Below are 22,075 nucleotides of genomic sequence, written 5' to 3'. Positions count from 1 at the left end.
GAGTTATACCACTGGTCACACACACAGATTCTCTGTGAATTCTCCAAGCCTAAGTGGCACATCTAGGATGCAACCTCTACACCTAAGACTCACAGAACATAGAACAAGGGATGAAGAGAACACTATGCATCTTTCAATTCTCATCAGTGAAGCTCCCTCATGCAACAGAAGGCCAGAACACAAATGGCCAAAACACAGAGAATAAGAGTCAGCAGAGTGTGGGTTCTTGGACAGGACTCTAATAATGAGGTCCACCCACCAAGGGCTCGGGGGACCATTGCTGAAAAAGGGGCAAAAAGATTGAAAGAACAAGGGAGGAGGTGCAGGACCATACAGAAATGGTCCTACGGGCACCTGGGACCCTTCTCATACAAACCTACAGCAATGGTGTCAGCATGCACAAGACCCATGCAAACTTAGGCAGACCAAAACACAGCACAGAACTGTGGAAATGAACAGCAAGCCCCAATCTTAGTCGAAGAATTATTGGCAGCTGATTAAAGCTGGGTGAGGAAGAACTGATCTTCTTTTAGGAAGAGACGCTAAATAGGCTGACTAAACCCTGGTGGATGGACGTGCCCTGAGGGACATCTGGGAACACTAACTTTACATAATAGGCCTTAACACAAATGACAGAATGTATGAACTCCAGTGGGGGTGACAGCTATGGGTGGGTGCCAAAGGGGAAGGGGAAAAGGGGTATTAAGATGATCTTCTGTACAGAATACACAAAATTTCAATAAAACTAAAAAAATAAATAAAAATAGAAAGTAGAAGAAAAAAAAAAGAAAGGAAAAAAAAAACAAAGCAGACTGAGCACAAGCCAGGGAAGCAAGCCAGTAATCAGTGCTCCTCTGTGGTCCCTGCTTCAGCTCCTGCCTCTAGGTTCCTGCCCTGCTTAAGTTCCTCCTGCCTTGGCTTCCCTCAGTGATAGACTGTCACTTGGAAGAGTAAGATACAATAAACCCTTTCCTCTCCACATTGGTATTGGTATTTTTATCAAAACAACAGAAAGCAAACTAGGACACAAATTAGTTTCTTCAGTGGTGTAGCCACAGATAAGTTGTCCTTGCTCACATAAAAAAATCCCCTATCCTGCCGGGTATGGTGGTACACACCTTTAATTCTAGCACTCAGGAGGCAGAGGCAGGCAGAGTTCAAGGCCAGTCTGGTTTACATATGGTGTTCCAGGCTATCTGGGGCTACAGGGAGGCCCTACCTCAAAGAAAAAGGGTAAAAAAATCCACTATACAGGGTAGAGAGATGGCTCAGTGGGTAGAAGCACTGCTGCCTTTGCAGAGAACCTGCAGTTCAGTTTCCAGCACCTACACCATGGCTCACAATGGCCTGTAAGTCTAGTTTCAAGAGAGCTAACATCCTCTTTACAACCCATGGGCAGTATCCATGCACATGGTGAACATACACATTAGCAGGCACTCATGCATTTTCATAAAGTAAAAATAATAAGCCTTTAAAAAGCTTTACCCATGCTCATGGAAGCAACCCTAACTAAACTTAGTGGGTCACCAAAAAAAGACATGTAGCAAAAGGGGGACTTGTTGGAGGGAAAGAAGGATTTCAGCAGCAGAGAAAGGGATAACAGGAAATGCAAATGATTAAATATGCAAGTATTAAACTGTCAAAGAATTTAAAAAGCTAATTTAAAAAAAAAAAACAAAAAAATCAGATGGTACTCCAGTGATATGTAGAATTTTATGTTATGTATCAAGTCGATAATAAATTTAAAATTAAAAAGAATTTTCCAAAAGTACCAGTTTCTATATTCTGCTTTACAATTTGAAGGCCTGCCTTTGAATTTTCAAAAACACTTTCACAGCTGGGCATGGTGACACACACCTTTAATCCCAGCACTTTTGAGGCAGAGGCAGACGGATCTCTGTGAGTCCAAGGCCAGCCTGGTCTACATAGTGAGTTCTAGGCCAGCTGGAGCTACAAGGAGACCCCGTTTCAAATGACAAAAAACAGAAACAAAACCAAAAACAAACAAAAACAAAAAAACCCACTTTCACTTTAAGGAAGAGTAATTCTTCTGGCTTTTTGGCTTTTGCATTTTGGGATTCCTATACAAGACCATTAACCTAATCCAAGTTCACAAAAGTTACTACGTTTTCTTCTAATATTTGCATAGCTCTGCCTCTTTAAATAATTATGGGGGCTGGGGAGATGGCTCAGTGGGTAACAGTGACTGTTACACAAGCATGAGGACCTGAGTTTGAATCCTCACACCCACATAAAAAGTTGGGCATGGTCACACACACCTGTAATCCCAGAGTTGTGGGATGGTGTAGACAGGAGGATTGCTACGGCTTAATGGTTGCCAACTTAACTCCAGATTTAGTAAGAGACTCTGTATTAAAGGAATACAGTGGACAGTTATAGAGCAGGACACCTGATATCCTCCTCTGGCCTCTAGGAGTGCACCTGCACACACATGTGAATATACCACACAAATACTCACACATACAATATTTTGAAATATTTTATTTATTTATTTCTATTTTATGTGTATGAGTATACTGCCTGCATGTATATAAGTGTACCTGTGTCATGAAATGCCCACAGAGGTCAGAAGAGGGTGTCGGATTCCCTGGAACTGGAGTTCCAGACAGTTGTTAGCCGCCATGCAGGTGCTGGGAATACAACCTGGGTCCTCTGCAAGACCAGCCAGTACTCTTAACCACTGAGACATCTCTCCAGCCCCAAACAAAAAATTTTTAATTAAAAATAATGATGGGCCGGGTAAGGCAGCGCAGACCTTTAGTCCCAGCACTGGGAGGTAGAGGCAGGCAGATCTCTGAGTTCAAGGCCACCCTTGTCCACATAGTGAGTTCCAGGGCAGCTGAGGCTACAGGGAAACTCTGTCTCAAAAAGATTATAAAAATGATAGGAAGGGGGGAAGCTGGACAGATGACTCAGCAGTTAAGAGCACTTAATGCTCTTCCCGAGGGCCTGAGTTCGGTTTCTAGTACCCATATCTGGCGGTTCACAACCTCCTGTAATTGGCCTGCTTCCTTGGGCATAGCGCTCATGTGCACATACACCCACACAAATACAACTTTAAAAAAGTAAAAATAGGGCCGGGCGTGGTGGCGCACGCCTTTAATCCCAGCACTCAGGAAGCAGAGGCAGGTGGATCTTTATGAGTTCAAGGCCAGCCTGGTCTACATAGTGAGTTCCAGGACAGCTGGGGTTACAGGGAGACCCTGTCTCAAAAAGACCAAAAAAAAAAAAAAGTAAAAATAAAATCTTAAATAATGATAGGGGTAACAGTGCATGTCTTTAAGCCCAGCACTAAAGAGACAGGCAGGCTATGAGTTCAAGCTAGCCTGGTCTACATAGTTTCAGGCTAGCCAGGACTACATACTGAGATCCTGTTTTTAAAAAATTATACAATATGGGGCTGGAGAGATGGCTCAGCAGTTCAGAGCACTGACTGCTCTTGCAGAGGACCTGGGTTCAATTCCCAGTACCCACATGGCAGCTACGAACTGTCCTTAACTCCAGTTCCAGGAGAATCCAAAGCCCTCTTCTGACGTCCGAGGCATCACACGGGCACACTCATATACATGCAGGCAATACACTCATACATGTAAAATAAAATTTTTTAAAATCTCTCATTCAAAATATCACTCATTCACTCCTTCCCACAGCCTGAAAACCCCTATACTTCCTTACCCCTTAGAACCTTTATTCTCTTTACTTGGAATGCCTTTTCCCCTCACATGGCCATTTACTCACTCCTAGAGGTTTTGTCAAATGTCATTTTCTCAATGAGGCCTTTCCTGATCCCACTACTTAAAATTGTATGTGCATATGTCCACACATGCACACACAAATGTGCTTGCATTCTCTAGTGCCTCCTATATTTAGGTTTTCCCCAGAGCTTTTATCACCGTATCCCAATACACTTATCCTAGATAGGCACTGCCATGAAAGGCAGAGTTTTTGTCTTTGGTGTTCACTGCTGTGTCCCTGGTGCCTTAGGACAGTGCCTGGCACCTAGTATGTAGTAACTGTTTTTTTAAGAAGTAAATGATACAACATTTTCGCAAAATGACTTCTATCAAAAACTTTTAGAAAATATATACCATTTGGCTCAATAATTACAGTCAGTGTGAAGAAGCTTATACTATAAAATTGTAAAAGAGACAACAAAAATCCATGTTTCCAAACAGCATCAAAAACTTTCTCTTTTAAATATTTCGAACATTACAAACACAGGAAAAACAATGTAATGATACAATTATGTACCGTTTTCTTATATTATTCAGATCTAATCAAGATTTTTCCATTCTTGCTTTTATTACCAATATGATTTTAAACAAATGCCAAACCAAGTTATTTCATTCCCACACTCTTTGTGCACATCTCTAAAATGCTCAGTATTTCCTAACATATGTATACTGACATTGTCACTCCTAACAAAATTAAAGCTAATTTCTTGGTATCATCTTTTTTTTCCTGGAAAAATAAGTTTACATTGATTGACTGATTGTGTGTGTGTGTGTGTGTGTGTGTGTGTGTGTGTGTGTGTCTGTGTGTCTGTGTGTCTGTGTATGCACGTGGCACAGTGCTTGTGTGGAGGCCAGAGAGCAACTTGCATAGTTGGTTCTCTCCTTCCACCACGTATGTTCCAAAGATCCAACTCTGATCATCAGGCTTGGTGCCAAGTGCCCTCACCCTGGCCTGTTATATCTTAATAGCTAACCCACTTTACAACTTCCCTGATGGTTTCAAAAAGGCCTTTTTGTGGTTAGTTCAGATCAGGATATAAAGGTCCTCTGTATATTACATAAATTAAAAAATTTTTAATTTATATGTATAACTGTATTGCCTGGGTGTATGTAAGTGCACCCATGTTGTGCATTGCCTGCGAGGTCAGAAGAGGGCCTTGGAGCCCCTGGAACTGGAGTTATGGATGGTTGCCTTTGAAAAAAATGAAGTATGATTACAAATTTACACTATTACCAGAGTGTTAAGAAGGCACAAGGTAATATTGATTTTTCAATATTAAACTTTTAGCAAAAATTACCACACTGTTCATTTAATGTACATGTCTGATCATTAATGAGGTCAAACATCTAGTCAGATTATTAGCCACTCTATTTCCTCCTTTGTGAATTTTCTGATTCTTTCATTCACTTTTTTATTACTGAGGTATTAGTATTTTCTTCACAAGTTTATATGAATTCTTAAGGTATCATCAAAACAAATTTTTAGTTATATGTAAAATATTTCAAATGTAATAAATTATTCCACTCCATCCAAGTTCAGTCAAAATCTGATGTTCTCTAATCTGTACAATGACAAAATGGGACATATTACCTTAAGTGATGCAAGTGGATGTTCTGGTCCCAGAAGGCTCCAGTGAAAGGCAGCCAGGTCCTCATCTGGTAGAATGTGGTTACCTATAAAGTATATATGTCATTTATTCACTATACAAATGTTTTTGTAAATCCTTAGGCCATAAAAAGAATCCTGGTAGGGAAAATAACTGAGCACGTCACACAAGCCCATATTCTTTGTTTCATTACATAGCTCCAGCTCACCTGGAACTCACTATGTAGGACCAGGCTGACCTTGAATTCACAGATCTGCCTACCTCTGCCTCCCAAGTGCTAGGATTAAAGGTATGCACCACCATGCCTGGACAGGCCTATATTCTTAATCACAGCAGCTATCTAAATGCTGATAACGTACTTTGTACCATGTATAGTACATGAATCATATTTATAATGATCCTGCACATAGTTTTATCTCAATTTTACAGACAAGGAAACTGAGATTCAGACATTTGGTGGCTTGGCCCAAGGTAGGCCTACATCAGGGGGAAAAGTTAGGACTGTCTAACTCCAAAGGCCATGCTTTTACTCATTATAATAGGTAATTACCTATTACCTAGTCATGCTGCCTTTTCTAACATCAAATTACTGGCTGCTTGTCAAGTACGGAGCAATTTACATATCTCATCTCACTTAATCTCATTAATAACACCATGGGACATTATTATTTTCATTTTTCAGATGAGGAAACTGAACCAGGGAAGTAAAGCATGACTTCAGTAATTTGCACAAAACCTAATTCCAAAACTGGTACCAATTCAATTAGGTTATCCAAACTCATAGTCTTTGTTCTTATAGAGCAGAGGTCACACTTGAGATAGCCTTTCAATCTTCGTCCTGCCAGTACTTGGCAAACCAATTCAAAACAGCATCAACTCTGCACTTTACTTTGAAATACATCTTTAAAATAAAGACTGAAAGCTAGGTGTGATGACACAGGCCTGGAATCTCAGAACTCAGAAGGCTAAGGCAGGAGGATCTTGTGAGTAAAACCAGTCTAGGCTATACAGTGAAACCCTGTATCAAAAAGAAAATTAAAAGAAGCCGGGCATGGTGGCTCACGCCTTTAATCCCAGCACTTGGGAGGCAGAGGCAGGTCAATCTCTGTGAGTTTGAGGCTAGCTGGAGTTACAGGGACAGGAAGACCCTGTCTCAAAAAGACCAAAAAAACCCACCAGAAAATAAATATATTGATGGAAATGTTAATGGAAGAATACAAGTGCTGGATATAGAGTTTTCACTGCAAATTCAATTTTGCTGAATGTTTTTTTGGAAACCTTCATAATAAAATAGTCCAAAAGAAACAAACACATACTCAACAATTTGTGTTCCTGATCTAAATGATTTGGGAAAATGCTAATAATCTGGGTGGGGAAGCAAAATGGTCTAGGACCAGTAAAACATTAGGCTGAAGACAGTGCTCTTCGTAGAATTTATAGAATGTACCAAAAGTTTTAGGTGAATTAAAACTATGTTCTGAAATATCCTGCAGCAGTTCCCAAGATGGTCTTATGCTCATAACTTCTGTTTTTATGTTTCCATTCTTATAATAAGTCAGTAAGTTCGGAGCATATGAATTTTTAGGATGACTTGCTAAGATCCTCAACTGCCTACTCACTTTTCCGCAGCAGCACTTGCTCTAAGAACTTCATGCTTTATTTTTGTTTTGAGACAGGGTCTTTCTCATGCAGCCCAGACTGGCCTTGACTATGTATACCCAAGGATAGCCTCGAATTTCTTATCTTCCTGCTTCTACCTCCTAAGTGCTAGGCTTAAAGGCCTGTACCACCATACCCCATTTATGTGGTGCTGGGATTGAATCTGGGACTGAGTGCATGCTAGGCAAGCACTCTACCAGCTGAACTACATCCCCCATCTAGGCATGAGGACTGTAAAAAGGAAAAACCAATAATGATAGCCTAAATCACTCTAGTCCTCATATCTCAACAACGCAGGAAGAAACTTGACCAATCCCTGGACCACCTGCTTCGAAGTACCTACCTAGCAGTGCAGCAAATATGGGAAAATTCATTCGCTTCAAGCCCAGCTGCTTGGCCACTTCCTGCATCAGGAACTGATTGGTAGTGAGGTTCTTCCCATTCCAGCTCAGCTTTAGAGCATGGGAACTGTAGTAAGAGGGGATATTGTAGAGCGCATACTCGGAGTCATGAGCAAGAAGACCATGGAAGCCATTTTCCCTGAAAAAAGCCACCACTTCCAAATGGTGGTCTTCAAGGCTTTGAAAGACCTAGGAAAGAAGAAAAAAGAACATGTTATGCCACAGAAACTGATCTAGGTTTTGTTAGAGGTCAGGAAGGTTAGTACTTAGTTTATAAGGATGAAATTTAAGATTATATGTGATGGAACAGAATATTGTTAACAAAACAAGCAAAAACCCTCTATTAGCTTAGAACTTGATTATGCCTGTAAGTAAAGCAACACTGTACATACTTGTTCACTCAATGCAAAGTCTTTCAGTAGTCAACACTACATATTTGTGTTTTGGGTTTTTTTTTTTTTTTTTTTTTTTTTTTTTTTTGTCTTTTTGAGACAGGGTCTCCCTATAGCCCCAGCTGACCTGGAACTCACTATGTAGACCACGCTGGCTTTCAACTCAGAGGTCTGCCTGCCTCTGCCTCCTGAGTGCTGGTTAAAGGCATGTGCCACCATGCTTGGCATATTATTTGTTTTTACTTGAAACCATAACAGCAGAGCTCTTTGTAGAAAAAATGCTAAAACTATTACTTCCTGCCAAGCTAACATTTACTGCTAAACATCTACGTGCTGTGCAAATTCAATCTCTGTAATTTTATTATGACAACAACAATGGCAAGGTATATACAAATGGAAACAGACAAAAAAAATCTTAGTTCATCTATTTTTCTAAAGATTAGTTAATTTATTGTATGTGTGTGTCTGTGTATGGGCATGTAGACATGAGTGCAGATGCCAGCTGAGGCCAGAATGGGGTGTCAGATTTCACCAAACTGGAGTTACAGGCAGTTGTGAGCCACCTGATATGGGTGCTGGAAACCAAACCTAGGTCCAGCTCTTCTTCCCCAGCCCCTTCTCTCTAAATTCTTACTTTTTAAATTAGAAGCACCTTACTAAACAACATGGTATTTCCAAAAAGAAAGTTTCTAACAGGGAACCCAGACAGGTTACTTCCAATAGACAGAGATCAGAACCTTTACCCTATTTTAAAACTGGGAAACAGAACAGTGTGATGGCACACACCTTTAATCCCACCCTAAATCCTCAGGAGGCAGAGGCAGGTGAAGCACTGTGAGTCTGAGGCCAGCCTACTCTACATAGTGAGATTCTGTCTCAAGAAAAACTGAGAAACTGAGGCTGCAAAATGTTGACGTGTGGCCTGGGGAGATGGCTCAGCAGTTAAGATCACTGGCTGTTCTTGCAGAAGTTCAAATCCCAGCACCTACATGGCGGCTAACAACCATCTATAACTCCAGTTCCAGAGGAACCAACATCCTCTTCTGTCCTCCTTGGGCATTGCACGATATGGGTACACTTACACGCATGCAGGCATAACACTCATACACAAAAAATAAAAATAAATAAATAAAAAGGTTGACTTCCCCCGAAGCTGTATAGTTAGTGAGTGCTAGGCAAGATTCACTCAGGCTAAATGGACTCCAGAATACCCAAAGCCATTGGTACCAGGTACATTCATAAACAGAGCTATTGTTTTTTAAAGAGACTGGTTCTTAGTTACACTTCCTACACAATGCTCTATTTTCAGTGCACTTAAAGCGTATCAAAGTCATTTGTATACTTGCTCCATCAGACTAAGTTCTTTGAGCACAGAGACTTTATCCCTGTGGCTCCCACATAAGTCCTGGTACAAAGAAATATTTATAACAATAACTAACAGATGATGACTGTATGCTATGTAAAGCAAAGTTCCAAGTACTGTATATACATTAACTTGTTTAATACTTACAAAACCTTGCCTTAAATCCCAGCACCTGGGAGGCAGAGGCAGGTGGATCTTTATGAGTTTGAGGCCAGCCTGGTCTACATAGCAAGTTCCAGGACAGCTGGGGCTACAGGGAGACCCTGTCTCAAAAAGACAAAAAAAAAATACTTACAAAACTTTATGGGACCATTTACTTTCTCTTCAAGGTCATATAGCTAGAAAAAGAAAAGCACAGACTTTGGTTCTGCAGCCTATGATCTTGATAATGTTGAAGTCAACTAACCAATTTTTCACTTAACTTGCAAAGTAACAGTTTTCTGGAGTCTAACAGAGGTTTTAATACATTAAACTTTTGCTACAAAGAGTTTAGTCACTATTGGCAGTCATATCACATACTAAGTCACATAAAGGCAGAAACACTAATAAGCAAAAAAGTAAAAGAAAGTTAGTATTACTTTTATATTCAGGCAAAGGAACCAGAAAATATTATAACATATTTATACCTACAGGTATGATTAACTCCAGATGTGTCAGAATAGAACTATCTTATGCAGTCCCATGATGATAGTTTCCAGCACACCTATCATACAACTTTCTGGTTCAGCATCTATCTACCTTGTATCAGGACAGTGCCAAGTATGATCTAGACTCTTGCATCCCCACAACTCAATCATCAGGCATTCTAAGTTCTATTTTATAGTTGAGGAAATTGAGAATTGGAAGTATGTGCTCAGAGCCACAGACCTGGAAGACAGCAACCTGGATCAGACTGTATCCATGTTCTTTCTATGACACATAACCTTTAGTTAGTCTGAAGCCGACTGCCCCACAATCCAAGTGATTTCCACTCCAGAAAGATTTTTCTTGGCAGGGGAGGGGAAGACACACCGAATATTGCTACTTTGCCCAGGCTGACTTCAAACTCCCTGGTTCAAGTGATCCTCCTGCCTCTGTCTCCTGAATAGCTTGGACTATAATTTCATGCCACCATGCCAGGGGAAAGACTAATGATTTTTTTGTGTTCTTTGTTTTTTTTAGGGATTGAACCTGAGGCTTCATGTATGATAGGTGAATGGCCTCTGTCTGGGTTGCAGGTTAACCACATCTCAGGCAGTAAAGTAATAATAGTCATTAATTAAGTACCTACTATGTATCAGGCACTGTTAAAACCCACCTCACATCTACTAACCTTGAAATAACATTATGAGGCAATAATAACACTATTATACATATATAATAACACAATAACATTATGAGGCTTTAATAAAAGCAAAATGGTTAATGGTTCCAAACTTGGCATCTATATGCTTTTTTTCCTAAACACACACACACACACACACACACACACACACACACACACACACACACACACACACACATAAACACACACACATACACTCTCATACCTTAATGCCTTTCCATCTTAAATAAGCACTTATCCTGCTTTGAGACGCAACAGTAAAATAAGCTAAATTTTCTTTTTCCTTGTAAACAATTTCATAGCTAGAAGAGTAATTCTCACTAGGCACAGTAGAGCATGCCTAGAATCTAAGTGCTTAGGAGTGGGCTGGAGGGTCAGGAGTTCAAGGCCAGCCTAGACTACATGAAACCCTGTCTCAAACAAACAGCAACAATAAAAGAAGCTTCAATCTGACACTAGAGCTCAGCAACTTTAGCATATTATTTTTTTCCTTTCTTTATTGAGAACTTTCACATTTTCACTTAAGGAAGGCAGTTTACTGCTTCTCTTCAACATATCTAAATTGGTAGAATCATAACTGTTGTGCATTAGAGCTATTAGTAAGTAAAATAAAGTTTACTTGAGCTCAAGCACTGCAATACCAAAAGTTTCAGCCGGATAAAAGGACAGCTGAGTGACTAGGTGTCATACATAGTGCAGACAGAATGGATAAGGGATGACTCACACCCAGGGTCGTATGGCATGAAATTTCATCAGGCTACTTCAAACTGTGTGCATTTTAAAACTTATTAATCACTTATTACTAGAATTTTCTATTTAATATTTTTTAACCTTGATTGATCACAGGAAACTGTAAAAACTATAGAAAGCCACAGATATGGAGGACATTAATGAATCTCCATTTTATAGATAATGGATTAATGAGCCTCAGAGTTTACAGGACTTAACCAAAGTCACAGAGCTAAAAACAGAAGCTGGCCAATTTAGCATATGAAGAGAGGTTCAATATTATTAGTCATTACACACGCCAATCAAAACCATAATGAGAAACAAGTTAACAGAATGGCTATAATTTGAAAAAAATGGAAAATTAATACTGGCAAAGATATAGAGAAACTGGAATGCTCAAGCCAAGCATGCTGGCACATGCCTATAATACCAGCATTCAGGAGGCAAGGGCAGGAGAACCCTGAGTTCAAAGCCAGCCTGGTCTATGTCTGGCGGTACATGCTATAATTCTAGCACCTGAGAGGGAGGAGAGAGAAATGTAAAGTGATACAGCCACCTCAAATGACTAAACAATTATCTCTTAATCTACTAATTCCATTGCAAGATATACTCAAAAGAACTGAAAACGGGGCTGGAGAGATGGCTCACAGTAGTTAAGAATAAGAACACTCACTACTCTTACAGAGGACCTGGGTTCCATTCCCAGTACCTACATGGCAGCTCACAACCACTTGTGACTCCAGTTCCAGGGTATCTGATGTCCTCTTCTAGCCTCTACAGTCTCCTCCATGAATGTGGTACCCATAAACTAGTACATGAATATTCACAATAACCTTATTCAGAATAGCCACGAAGGAGGAACAGCCCAAATATCCATCAATTGATGAGTAAATAAACAAAATGTAGTACATCTATACAAAGGAGTATTATTCGGCCATAAAATAAAGTATGGATTCATGCTACAAAGTAACATGCCACAAAGTAGCATGGAAACATGCTAAGGCTGAGTACAGCAGTGCACACCTGTAATCCTACAACACAAATGAAGCTGTAGCTGGATCATGAGTTTGAGGCTAGCCTGGGCTACGTATCGAGATAAAATATCTAAACAACAATAAAACAGGAATAAAAGAAAACATTATACAAGTGAACTAGGCCAGACACAAAGCTAACTATCAATGTCAAGAAAAGACAAATCCATTGAGATGGAAAAAAAAAGACTAATGATTGCTTGGAATTAAGGGAAAGGGAAAACAGACAGTGACTGTTAATGGGCACTGGGTTTCCTTTAGAGGTTATAAAAGTGATCTGGAACTGAAATAGTAAAAATAGCTGCCCCACTGTGAATGTACCAACCCACACACTTTAAAATGGTGCATTTACGGTAAGTGAATTATATCTCTATTTTTGAAAAGTAGAGCTTGGATTCAAATTTAGCTCTGTCCACAAAGCCCAAGAAGCTCTTTAAACTGCCCTTCAATAATTATTTTTCCTGGCCTAGTGGTACAGATCTTTAATACCACTTACTTGGAAGACTGAGGTAGGAGGATCACAAGTTCAAAATCTGCTTGGACTACAAAGCAAATTCAAGGTTAATCTGGGCAACTTATTGAGACCCTCAAAAATGAAAACTATGACTAGGTCTTGGGATATAGCTTAGTGGTGTGACACTTGCCTACTACAGGGGAAAATTTTTTTTTCAAGCTGGGTATGGTGGCCCATGCTTACAAATCTATTTTTATCAAGAACCCAAGATGATATTCATGCTGTGGCAAATTTAAGAAGTTGTTTTCTAGTCAGGTCACACAGCATGGCAATTTACTGCTAGCAAAATGCAATTTTTTTGGTGTTTTTGAGACAGGATCTCCCTGTAGCCCCAGCTGCCCTGGAACTCACTATGTAGACCAGGCTGGCACTGAACTTACAGAGATCTGCCTGCCTCTGCCTTCCAAGTGCTGGGAGGCACGCAAAAGACAATTTAAAATGGAATGTGATCATTAAATCCTGACCATTATAAGAGGAGATAGACTTCTGGCCACAATGAGCCTCAGAATAGCATCCTGGCTCTATTTGAAAATTTATCATCAGTGTTACCACCTCTAAATTCAAGGTCTTCCAGTGCCTAACACAAACTGGTCCACTTTAGTTGCTGGCTTTGCAAACTTCTATTAAAAAATGATTCATGGGAGATTAAACTATAACATACTCAGAGAATGAATCAGAAAAGCAGCACATTTGTTTTAAACAAAGTGAGACATGAAATTCTGAACAACTGTCTATAGTTTTAATTGATGGTACACTGTTTAGTCCAATGAATACGAACTGCAGTCCATCAGGTGTCAGGATGCAGACTGCACAGGTAACGGCACAAAATCAATGTGAAATTATGAACACAGGGTACTATGAACACAGATCTATAGAGTAATGTCTTTCTTAGGAAATGACCCCTACCTCTAAAACTCAGGGGAAGACAGCTCTCTAGGAAAAATCTGATGTTTTATTTCCAACCACAAATAGTCTAAAACAATGATTTTTAAAGCAGGATTTCAACAGGTGGAGATTGGATCAAATACACAGAGAGGATCAGCATTGCTACTTTGACTTCAATCTGAGCTCATCTTCCTCACTTTTTACCTTTTACGTTTTGGCTTTCAGAAGTTTTTTTTTTTCTAGGAATTGTCTTGAGGGCCTCACACAAGCTAGGCAAGCATACTACCACTGATCTATTTGAAGGGCAGAGATTTATTAGAAGAATATTTGCTATTAAAAATAAGAAACGAAGGCTGGGCATGGTGCTGCATACCTTTAATCCAAGCACTTGGGAGGCAGAGGCAGGTGGATATCTGTGAGATCAAAGCCAGACTGATCTACAAAACAAGTTCTAGGCCAGCTGTGGCTACAGGGAGACCCTGTCTCATAATAAAATAACAAATAAAATAAAAGCCACCAAGATGGCTCCAACTCCACAGATCTGTCCTCTGACCTCCACACTCAAACCATGGCACATGCATACACACACACACACAGAGAGAGAGAGAGAGAGAGAGAGAGAGAGAGAGAGAGAGAGAGAGAGAGAGAGAGAGAGAGAGAGAGAGAGAGAGAGAGAGAGAGAGAGAGAGAGAGAGAGAGAGAGAGAGAGAGAGAGAGAGAGAGAGAGAGAGAGAGAGAGAGAGAGAGAGAGAGAGAGAGAGAGAGAGAGAGAGAGAGAGACAGAGACAGAGACAGAGACAGAGAGGGACAGACTCCCTCCATCTTTCTCAGGTCTAGCACAAAGGAGGTCACCTCTGTAGAGCAGCAACAGTTCTACCTGTTCCTGGGAAACTTGCTCAGTGGCAAAATGGATGGAGGAAGCCTATGAGAACATCCCAGGCCCATCAGATTTCATCCCTCTTACGAGCCATCAGAAATACAACAGCTGCAGAACAGGCTAGACAAATGGCTGCTGTCCTCCTAAGACATCTTTTGCCATATACATTTGAAAAAGCCTATCCAACTCTTCTGTCACATGTTCAGATATTCAGATGGAAACAATCTAGCACAAAGGCAAAAAAAGTGTGACATTGCTGCAGAATTAGCCATGAACTTAACAAACGAGTTAGGAAGGTTTGAAGTTCCTTTTTTATTCAGTCAGGTCTCAAAACCATAGGCCTGTAAGATGCTGTGCTTCACATATTTTGGAACTTTTCTGGAATTTGGGGGAATTTATAGTAGCACTATTCAGATATCATCAAATGGATCTTAGTTTAGTGTATGAAAGACCAGGAATATGCATTGATCAGGACATTGATTGCAAATGAACACATATTACTGTTCAAAAATTGTGCAGATTTGTTACCTGGATTTATAGGCTTTAAATGACTCATGCTACCAGAAAGATGATCTGCTCCTAAAATCACTCACCCAGATTGCAAGTAGTGTTTCAAAGAATTTTCACCCTTACTTAGAAGCAACATTACAGCTAAGTCTAAAGTGTGAAGAAACTATGCAGCACTAGCCTGCCCTTGAAGTGAACAAGACCCTCTCTAAGACTACAGCTGCTATGTTAAGGACACATACTGGGCCAGGTGTGGGGGTGCGTGCCTTTAATCTTACTACTGGGCAGCAGAGGCAGGCAGATCTCTGTGAGTTTAAGGCCAACCAGGGATGCACAATGAGACCTGTCTAAAAAAAAAAAGAAATATTGTTTTACATACCATTCCTCAGATGTTAGCAATGATAGCTGATCGATGAAGATTAGGCAAATGATGAGTGAGATGATAATTGTCACAGCCATAGAGTTGGTGATGAAAATGTTTTAGATTAGATAGATTATAGACTTCATAGAAAATTCATTCTGCCAATGATCATGGAACATATTACGCAAATACTTCAAAATACTGACTGAAAACACTGGCATGCAGGATTAATGGCCTTACATAACAGTAGGAAGGGTTTCACCATCAAACAGAATGAAACCTAAGTGAGATAGTAAATTTTGTTTGACTTTTCCATCAGGATCCTTATCCAAAAGCAATGCTGTCGGAAAGATGACTACAGATTTTGTATGTGGTTTCCAAAAGAAATTTCATGAAGTTACTGCAGTTCTGCTCCAAACCACAGAAAAGCAGGGAAACCGATGGATTTCCCACACAGCTGCTGTACTCAAGATAGTCTCAAGTCACTATTTACTCTATACTTTGATAACGAAGTGAAACATGCATATTTCACTGTGATACTTAAGCTTCAAGAGCCAATTCAACCATTATTTAATACATCAGGCATGATCTATGCATACTGATACATCAGTGAACAAAAGATATTTTAAAATTCCTGATCTTGGGCTGGAGATACAGCTCAGCAGTTAAGAGCACTGGCTGCTCTTGCAGAGGACCCAGGTTCGATTCTCAACACCCATATGGCAGCTAGCAACCATCTGTACCAAGGGATCCGACACCCTCTTCTGACCTCTGAGGGCATTGCACAACATGGGTGCACTTACATACATGTAGGCAATACACTTATACACATAAAAACAAACAATTTTTAAAAGTCCTACTCTCATGGAGCTGATGTCATAAAGATATACTTCAAGATAGACTCTAGGCTAGTCAATTTTAAGCATATATTAGCTGAGCATGGTAGTACACATCTGTAAGCCCAGCACCCAGGAGGCTGAGGATGGAGGATTGCCTCAAATTTGAGGGTAGTCTGGACCTGGGATACATAGTGAGTTCAAGGTCAGCCTGGGCTACATAGTGAGCCCTCACTTAAAAACAAACAAAAAAGACATCTTGTTTAGCCTTGTAATCCTGTTGAAATAAGTGTTGCATCATGAATTCTCCCCTTCCTTTCCTTAATCAGAGAAAACTGAAGCTTGACAATTTTGATTAACTTGGCCCAAGTCACACTTGTACTTGAATTTGAACCCAGTGTATTCTGATTTTAAAATAATGTTCTTCCACATCAAGTATGTTGTCTCCCAAATACAGTCACCTGGAAAACTAGACATTCACTTTTCTCAGATAAATATAATAAGCACTAGGTCATAAAAAAATAACTATGCTGTGAGCCCGTTAGTGGCATAATTGTTACAGCCATCAGTATCTTTGGCCTGGACCATGGAAACAGCATAATAAATGCTTATTATTTAAAGTAATTTCAAACCAAAGACAATACTGCTTTCTGGTCTCTGCAATTCTTGGCTTTCTCCAGCCTGTCCCATGTTCTGTTGGGCCCCTGTACCATGTTAATTACACCAAAGTGACTTCTGACTCAGGCAGGGTTCTGTGGTCCACCTTCTTTACCAGTTTCTTAATTTCAAGGCAAAAAGAAATCAGATGACAAAAAAAATTGGGGGAGGATGAATTAGTTGAGTCTGCTTTGAAGTAGAAATATGGATGACTTACATTCAATTTCAAGTTCTATGTGACTTGAAGTCTAATCATTGGATAGTCTGAAACTATGTTCATGCAAGTATTTATCACTATACTCTGTGGACTTCAGTGAACAACCACTAAGAGACAAAACTGATAATCACAAAGCTAAAGAATAACTTATAAAACAGTGGAATAAGAAAAGCATAGCCAACTCAAGGCAATATTGATAAAGTAGCCTTGCCTCACAACTATAGAATGAAATTTCTAATTGAAATATTAGAGCCTTTTCTATGAAATGATGTAACCAAGCAGGAGATATAAGAATAATGATTCAGTGTTCTGTATACACTATTAAGATACTAATTTAAATTTTTGAGTATCCAATTTTAGTGTCCACAATTTATTCTGACTGCTCAACTTCAGCCCTTTTTTTTCCAGGTGAAGCTTTCTGTCGTGTTAAGAACCAAAAGCAAAGCTGGGCAACACATGCCTTTAATCCCAGCACTCAGGAGGCAGAAGGAGAACTCTCTGTGAGTTCAAGGCCAATCAGGGCTACATAGTGAGACCCTGTCTCAAAAATAAAATAAATCAAAACAACCAAAAAAAACCCAGACAAATTCAATCATTAAATTTTTTAAAACTTACTCTACTTAGAACAGGAGGCTGGATATCCCTAAGTGTCAAGAGATCTTCAGGTCTTAATGTTTTTATACTACAGTGTGAGGTACATTTTTTTCTTGTGGTGCTGAAGATCAAACCCAGGGCCTTATACTTATTAATCCAGTGCTTTAACCTCCAAGTTATCTTCCCAGCCCTATAATACAGAACCTAAGTCTTGAATCTTTTCAGTGGGAGGGATATGATCCCACATCACAATGGAAAATTGTTTAGAAATGTAGACATCTCCAAAGACATCTTTTTTAAAAATTGTTTTTATTTATTTTTATGTGTATGAGTGTATTGTCTGCATGTTTGTAAGTGCACCCATGTTGTGCAATGCCCACGGAGGTCAGAAGAGGGTGTTGGATTCCCCTGGAACTGGAGTTACAGACAGTTGTTAGCTGTCATGTGAGTGTTAGGAATCAAACCAGATCGTCTGCAAGAACATCCAGTTCTCTTAACCACTAAGCCATCTCTCCAACCTATATAAAGACATCTTACATACTGTTTTATAATTAGGTATTTATAGAATTCTGGTATTCCATGACATCACACCTCATCCTCAATGTCAGAGCATGGCAATTCATTATCTCCTTTGTAGCTCTTTTTCATATGACGAACACTGAGAATCTTAACTGAATACTATTCATTCATCTTAATAAAATAAAACATGCTGGGTGTGGTGGCACATGCCTTTAATCCCAGCACTTGGGAGGCAGAGATAGGCAGATCTCTGTGAGTGTAAGGCCACCCCGGTCTACATAGTGAGTTCCAGGCCAGCTGGGGCTACAGAAGACCATATCTCAAAAAGACCCAAAAAATAAATAAAACATGTCAGAAGGGGATGAAATGGCATGGGAGCACAGGGGATAAAGCACTTGCCATGCAAACATAAAGACGAGTTCAGATCCCCAGATCCCAAATAAAAAACAGGCTGGCATGATGAATTGCCTGTAATCCCAGCACTAAGAGGAAGAGATGGGATATCCAGGGCAACCTGGCTAGCTAGACTAGCTGAATTGGCAGGCCACGGATTTATGAATGCACACACACACACACACACACACACATGCACAGACACACACAAAACATACTGGAGAGCTTTTTCTAGAATTTAACAAACACCACCACAATTGTGGAAATGTAATTCAGGCCATCACTTTGATTTCTTGGAATCAATTTCAGCAAAGGAAGTCACCCAGCTTATCTCTTGCTAAATAAATTTCCCACAGGCATAATTTTACTAAGAACAAGCAAATATAATACAATCAAATATTTGTGAAGGTACTTCTAATAAGTATGTAAATATGCTGTGGTTTTTGTTGGGGTTTTTTTTTTTTTTTTGAGACATGATCTTATTATGTAGCCTTGACTGGCCTGAACTGTCTATGTAGACTAGGCTAGATTCAAACTCACAGAGATCCACCTGCTTCTGCCTCCCCAGTGCCGGATTAAAGGTGTGCACTACCATGCCCTGATAATAAATAGGCTTGTATTCAAAGCATTTAGAGGAGTTGTAAAGTCAACTACAGGTCAAATATTTTATCTCAGACTTTATAGGTATGCTGAATAACCTCTGGATGTCAAACATGTCTCTTTTTTTTCCAGTATCTTGAGTACTTGTGGCTCAAATAAGCCAATTAACCTCCATAAAATAATAATACAGATTTCTATAACATGGACCTAACAATGCACCCTGCAACATATTCAACACTGGTGTGAATCACAGTGTTAATTAGTAGCTTCTGACCTGGTTCGTTTTAAATTTTCTAGCACAAGGTGTATCCTGATACAACTCTAAGTTTAGGTCGCTGGAAAGTGCTTCTGCTTCAAAAAGAAGTTCGTAAGTCCACAGTGATACTGTTACAGAGGCCGTATCTGTGGTCATGTTTGCTAACTTTTATCAATTGGTATGACAATTTTCAAGACTTAGCTGAATTATAGCCCACTAGCAGAACACTTGCCGGAGGCTCAGGGTTTGATTTGCGGCACTGCAAAGGATAAAATTAAAGATTAAAATTTTAAAAATTGAAGCCTTTGGGCAACACACAAATTTCAGGTTATTTCTAGATTTAACTGTAACAGGCTGCAGTTTTCTTTTCTCTTTTTGTTTTCCTTAGACAAGATCATGCTATGTAGCCCTGAATGGCTCAGTCCTAATTGTGTAGCCTAGGCTGGCCTCAAATTTGCAATAATCCTCCTGCCTCAGCCTGTCAGTGCAGTATTACAGGCATGTACCATCACATCTGACTTTATATCAAAATTCTTTTTTAAAAATTTATTATTTTTATTTTATGTACACAAGTGCATTGCTTGCATATAAATACACTCAGAAGAGGCTTTCAGATCCCCTGAAACCAGAGTTACAGACAGTTGTTAGCTGCTATGTGGGTGCTGATAATCAAACCCAGTCAGGTCCTCTGCAAGAGGAGCCAGTGCTCTTAACTGCTGAGCCATCTCTCCAGCCCCTACATTAAAATTATTTTTATTTTATGTGTATGACTGTATTGCCTGCATTTATGTAAATGCACCCATGTCGTGTAATGTCCATGTAGGTCAGAAGAGGGCATCAGGTTCCCCTGGAACTGTAGCTCAGAGTTGTTAGCCACCATGTGGATGCTAGGAATCAAACCTAGGTCCTCTGCAAGAGTCGTCAGTGCTTTTAACTGCTGAGCCAACTCTCCAGCCCTGAAAATCTTTTAAAAAATATTTTATTATTTTTATTTTATGTGTAAGAGTGTTATGCCTGGTTGTATGTAAGTGCACCCATGTCGTGCAATGCCCACAGAGGTCAGAAGAAGGCGTCAGAGTCCCTGGAACTGGAGTTACAGATGGTTGTTAGCCACCATGTGGGTGCTGGGAATTGAACTCCAGTCCTCTGCAAGAGCACTCAGTGCTCTTAACCACTGAGCCATCTCCCCAGCCCCCAGAATTGTTAACATATTAACTATATCTAGGTACAGTCCTCAAACTTAGTATGCATCTGCAACAGCTGGATGCCTTGTTAAAATGGACTTATTAGCCTCCCCTTTGGTTTCTGATTTAGTAGGTCTGGCTCAATTGTCAAGGCTGCAGTCACCTCAACACTCTACTTCCAAGCTCACTCCCATGATTGTTGACCAGATTCAGTTCCTTGCAGGTTGGAGGGTCAGGGGCCTTAGTTCCTCACTGGCTGTTGGGTAAGAAGCTGCCCTCAATCTCACTCTGAGAATTTGCCTTTGTAACAAGGTTTCAGATGATACACTGTTGCAGGTCAGGACTACACTTTAAGAATCACTAGCTAGGAGCCTGGAGAAATGACTCAATGGAGAGGACTTGCTGCTTTTTCAGAGGACCTGGGTTCAGTTCCCAGCACCCACATCAGGCAGCTGACAACAGTCACCTGCTTCTAGCCTCTGAGGGCATGATATGTACGTGCTACACTTACAAAGAAGCAGGTGCACACACATACACATAAATTTTTAAAAATACTTTATTAATTTTATATGTGCATGAGTGTATTGCCTGCATGTAAGTGCACCCCTGTTGTGCAATGCGCAGAGGTCAGAAGAGGTGTCAGATCCTCTGGAACTGGAATTATGGATGGTTAACAGCCGTATGGGTGCTGGGAACTGAATTCAGGTCCTCACCAAGAATAGCCAGTGCTCTTAACTGCTGAGCCATCTCTCCAGCCCCAGAATATGTTTAAAAAGGAAATCACTAGCTAAGTGTGCAGCTATGTGGGCAGTGTTTGCTATCTTTTGTAACCTCCTGCTTTGTAAACCTTCATAAATAATTGAACATCTTGGCCCAACATGTCCCATGAATATTCAATCATCTTTAACATTCTAAGCAACAGTATTTGTCTTTACAAATGCCTATGATCTAATTTCTGCTATGCTGAACAGAAATTCTTTAATAATACTGCCTACAAAAGGCTTTTGACCTGACAATATTTTCATTAAAAAAAAATCATTGCAGGGGCTGGAGAGATGGCTTAGTGGTTAAGAGCACTGACTGCTCTTGCAGAGGACCCGGGTTCGATTCCCTGCACCCACATGGCAGCTACAAACCGTCCTTAACTCCAGTTCCAGGGGAATCCAAAGCCCTCTTCTGACCTCCGCGGCATTTCACAGCACAGGTGCAGTCACATACATGCAGGCAATACACTCATACACATAAAAGATCAAGAAAAATATCTCTAGATAAGGTTTATTTGAGACCAACTGGTCATTACCCAAGATTTATCTGCAAGACACACAGTAATTAAAAATGCCAGAATGGTGGAACTAAACTTCTTGGATGTTTAACAGACATACCTTGAGATCTATACTAATTGGGTCAGAGGGAT

At 40.1% G+C, this 22,075-nt stretch overlaps 1 protein-coding gene across 2 annotated transcripts in view; it reads right to left on the bottom strand.

Annotated features, from left to right (window-relative positions):
• Nucleotides 1-22,075, bottom strand: part of Fam120c (family with sequence similarity 120C) — a 144,169-nt gene that overhangs the window by 97,585 nt on the left and 24,509 nt on the right. For both annotated transcript variants that reach the window (XM_029554362.1, XM_008849683.3), the window contains exons 2-3: nucleotides 7,365-7,611; nucleotides 5,347-5,429 (exon numbers count right to left, since the gene is read on the bottom strand). In XM_029554362.1, the coding sequence (XP_029410222.1) occupies nucleotides 5,347-5,429; nucleotides 7,365-7,611 (330 nt within the window). The remainder of the gene's footprint in view (nucleotides 1-5,346; nucleotides 5,430-7,364; nucleotides 7,612-22,075) is intronic.

Source organism: Nannospalax galili, unplaced genomic scaffold, assembly GCF_000622305.1.
Source record: "Nannospalax galili isolate Female #2095 unplaced genomic scaffold, S.galili_v1.0 scaffold225, whole genome shotgun sequence".
Classification (NCBI taxonomy): Eukaryota; Metazoa; Chordata; class Mammalia; order Rodentia; family Spalacidae; genus Nannospalax; species Nannospalax galili.
This window is presented reverse-complemented; position numbering and strand designations above follow the sequence as displayed.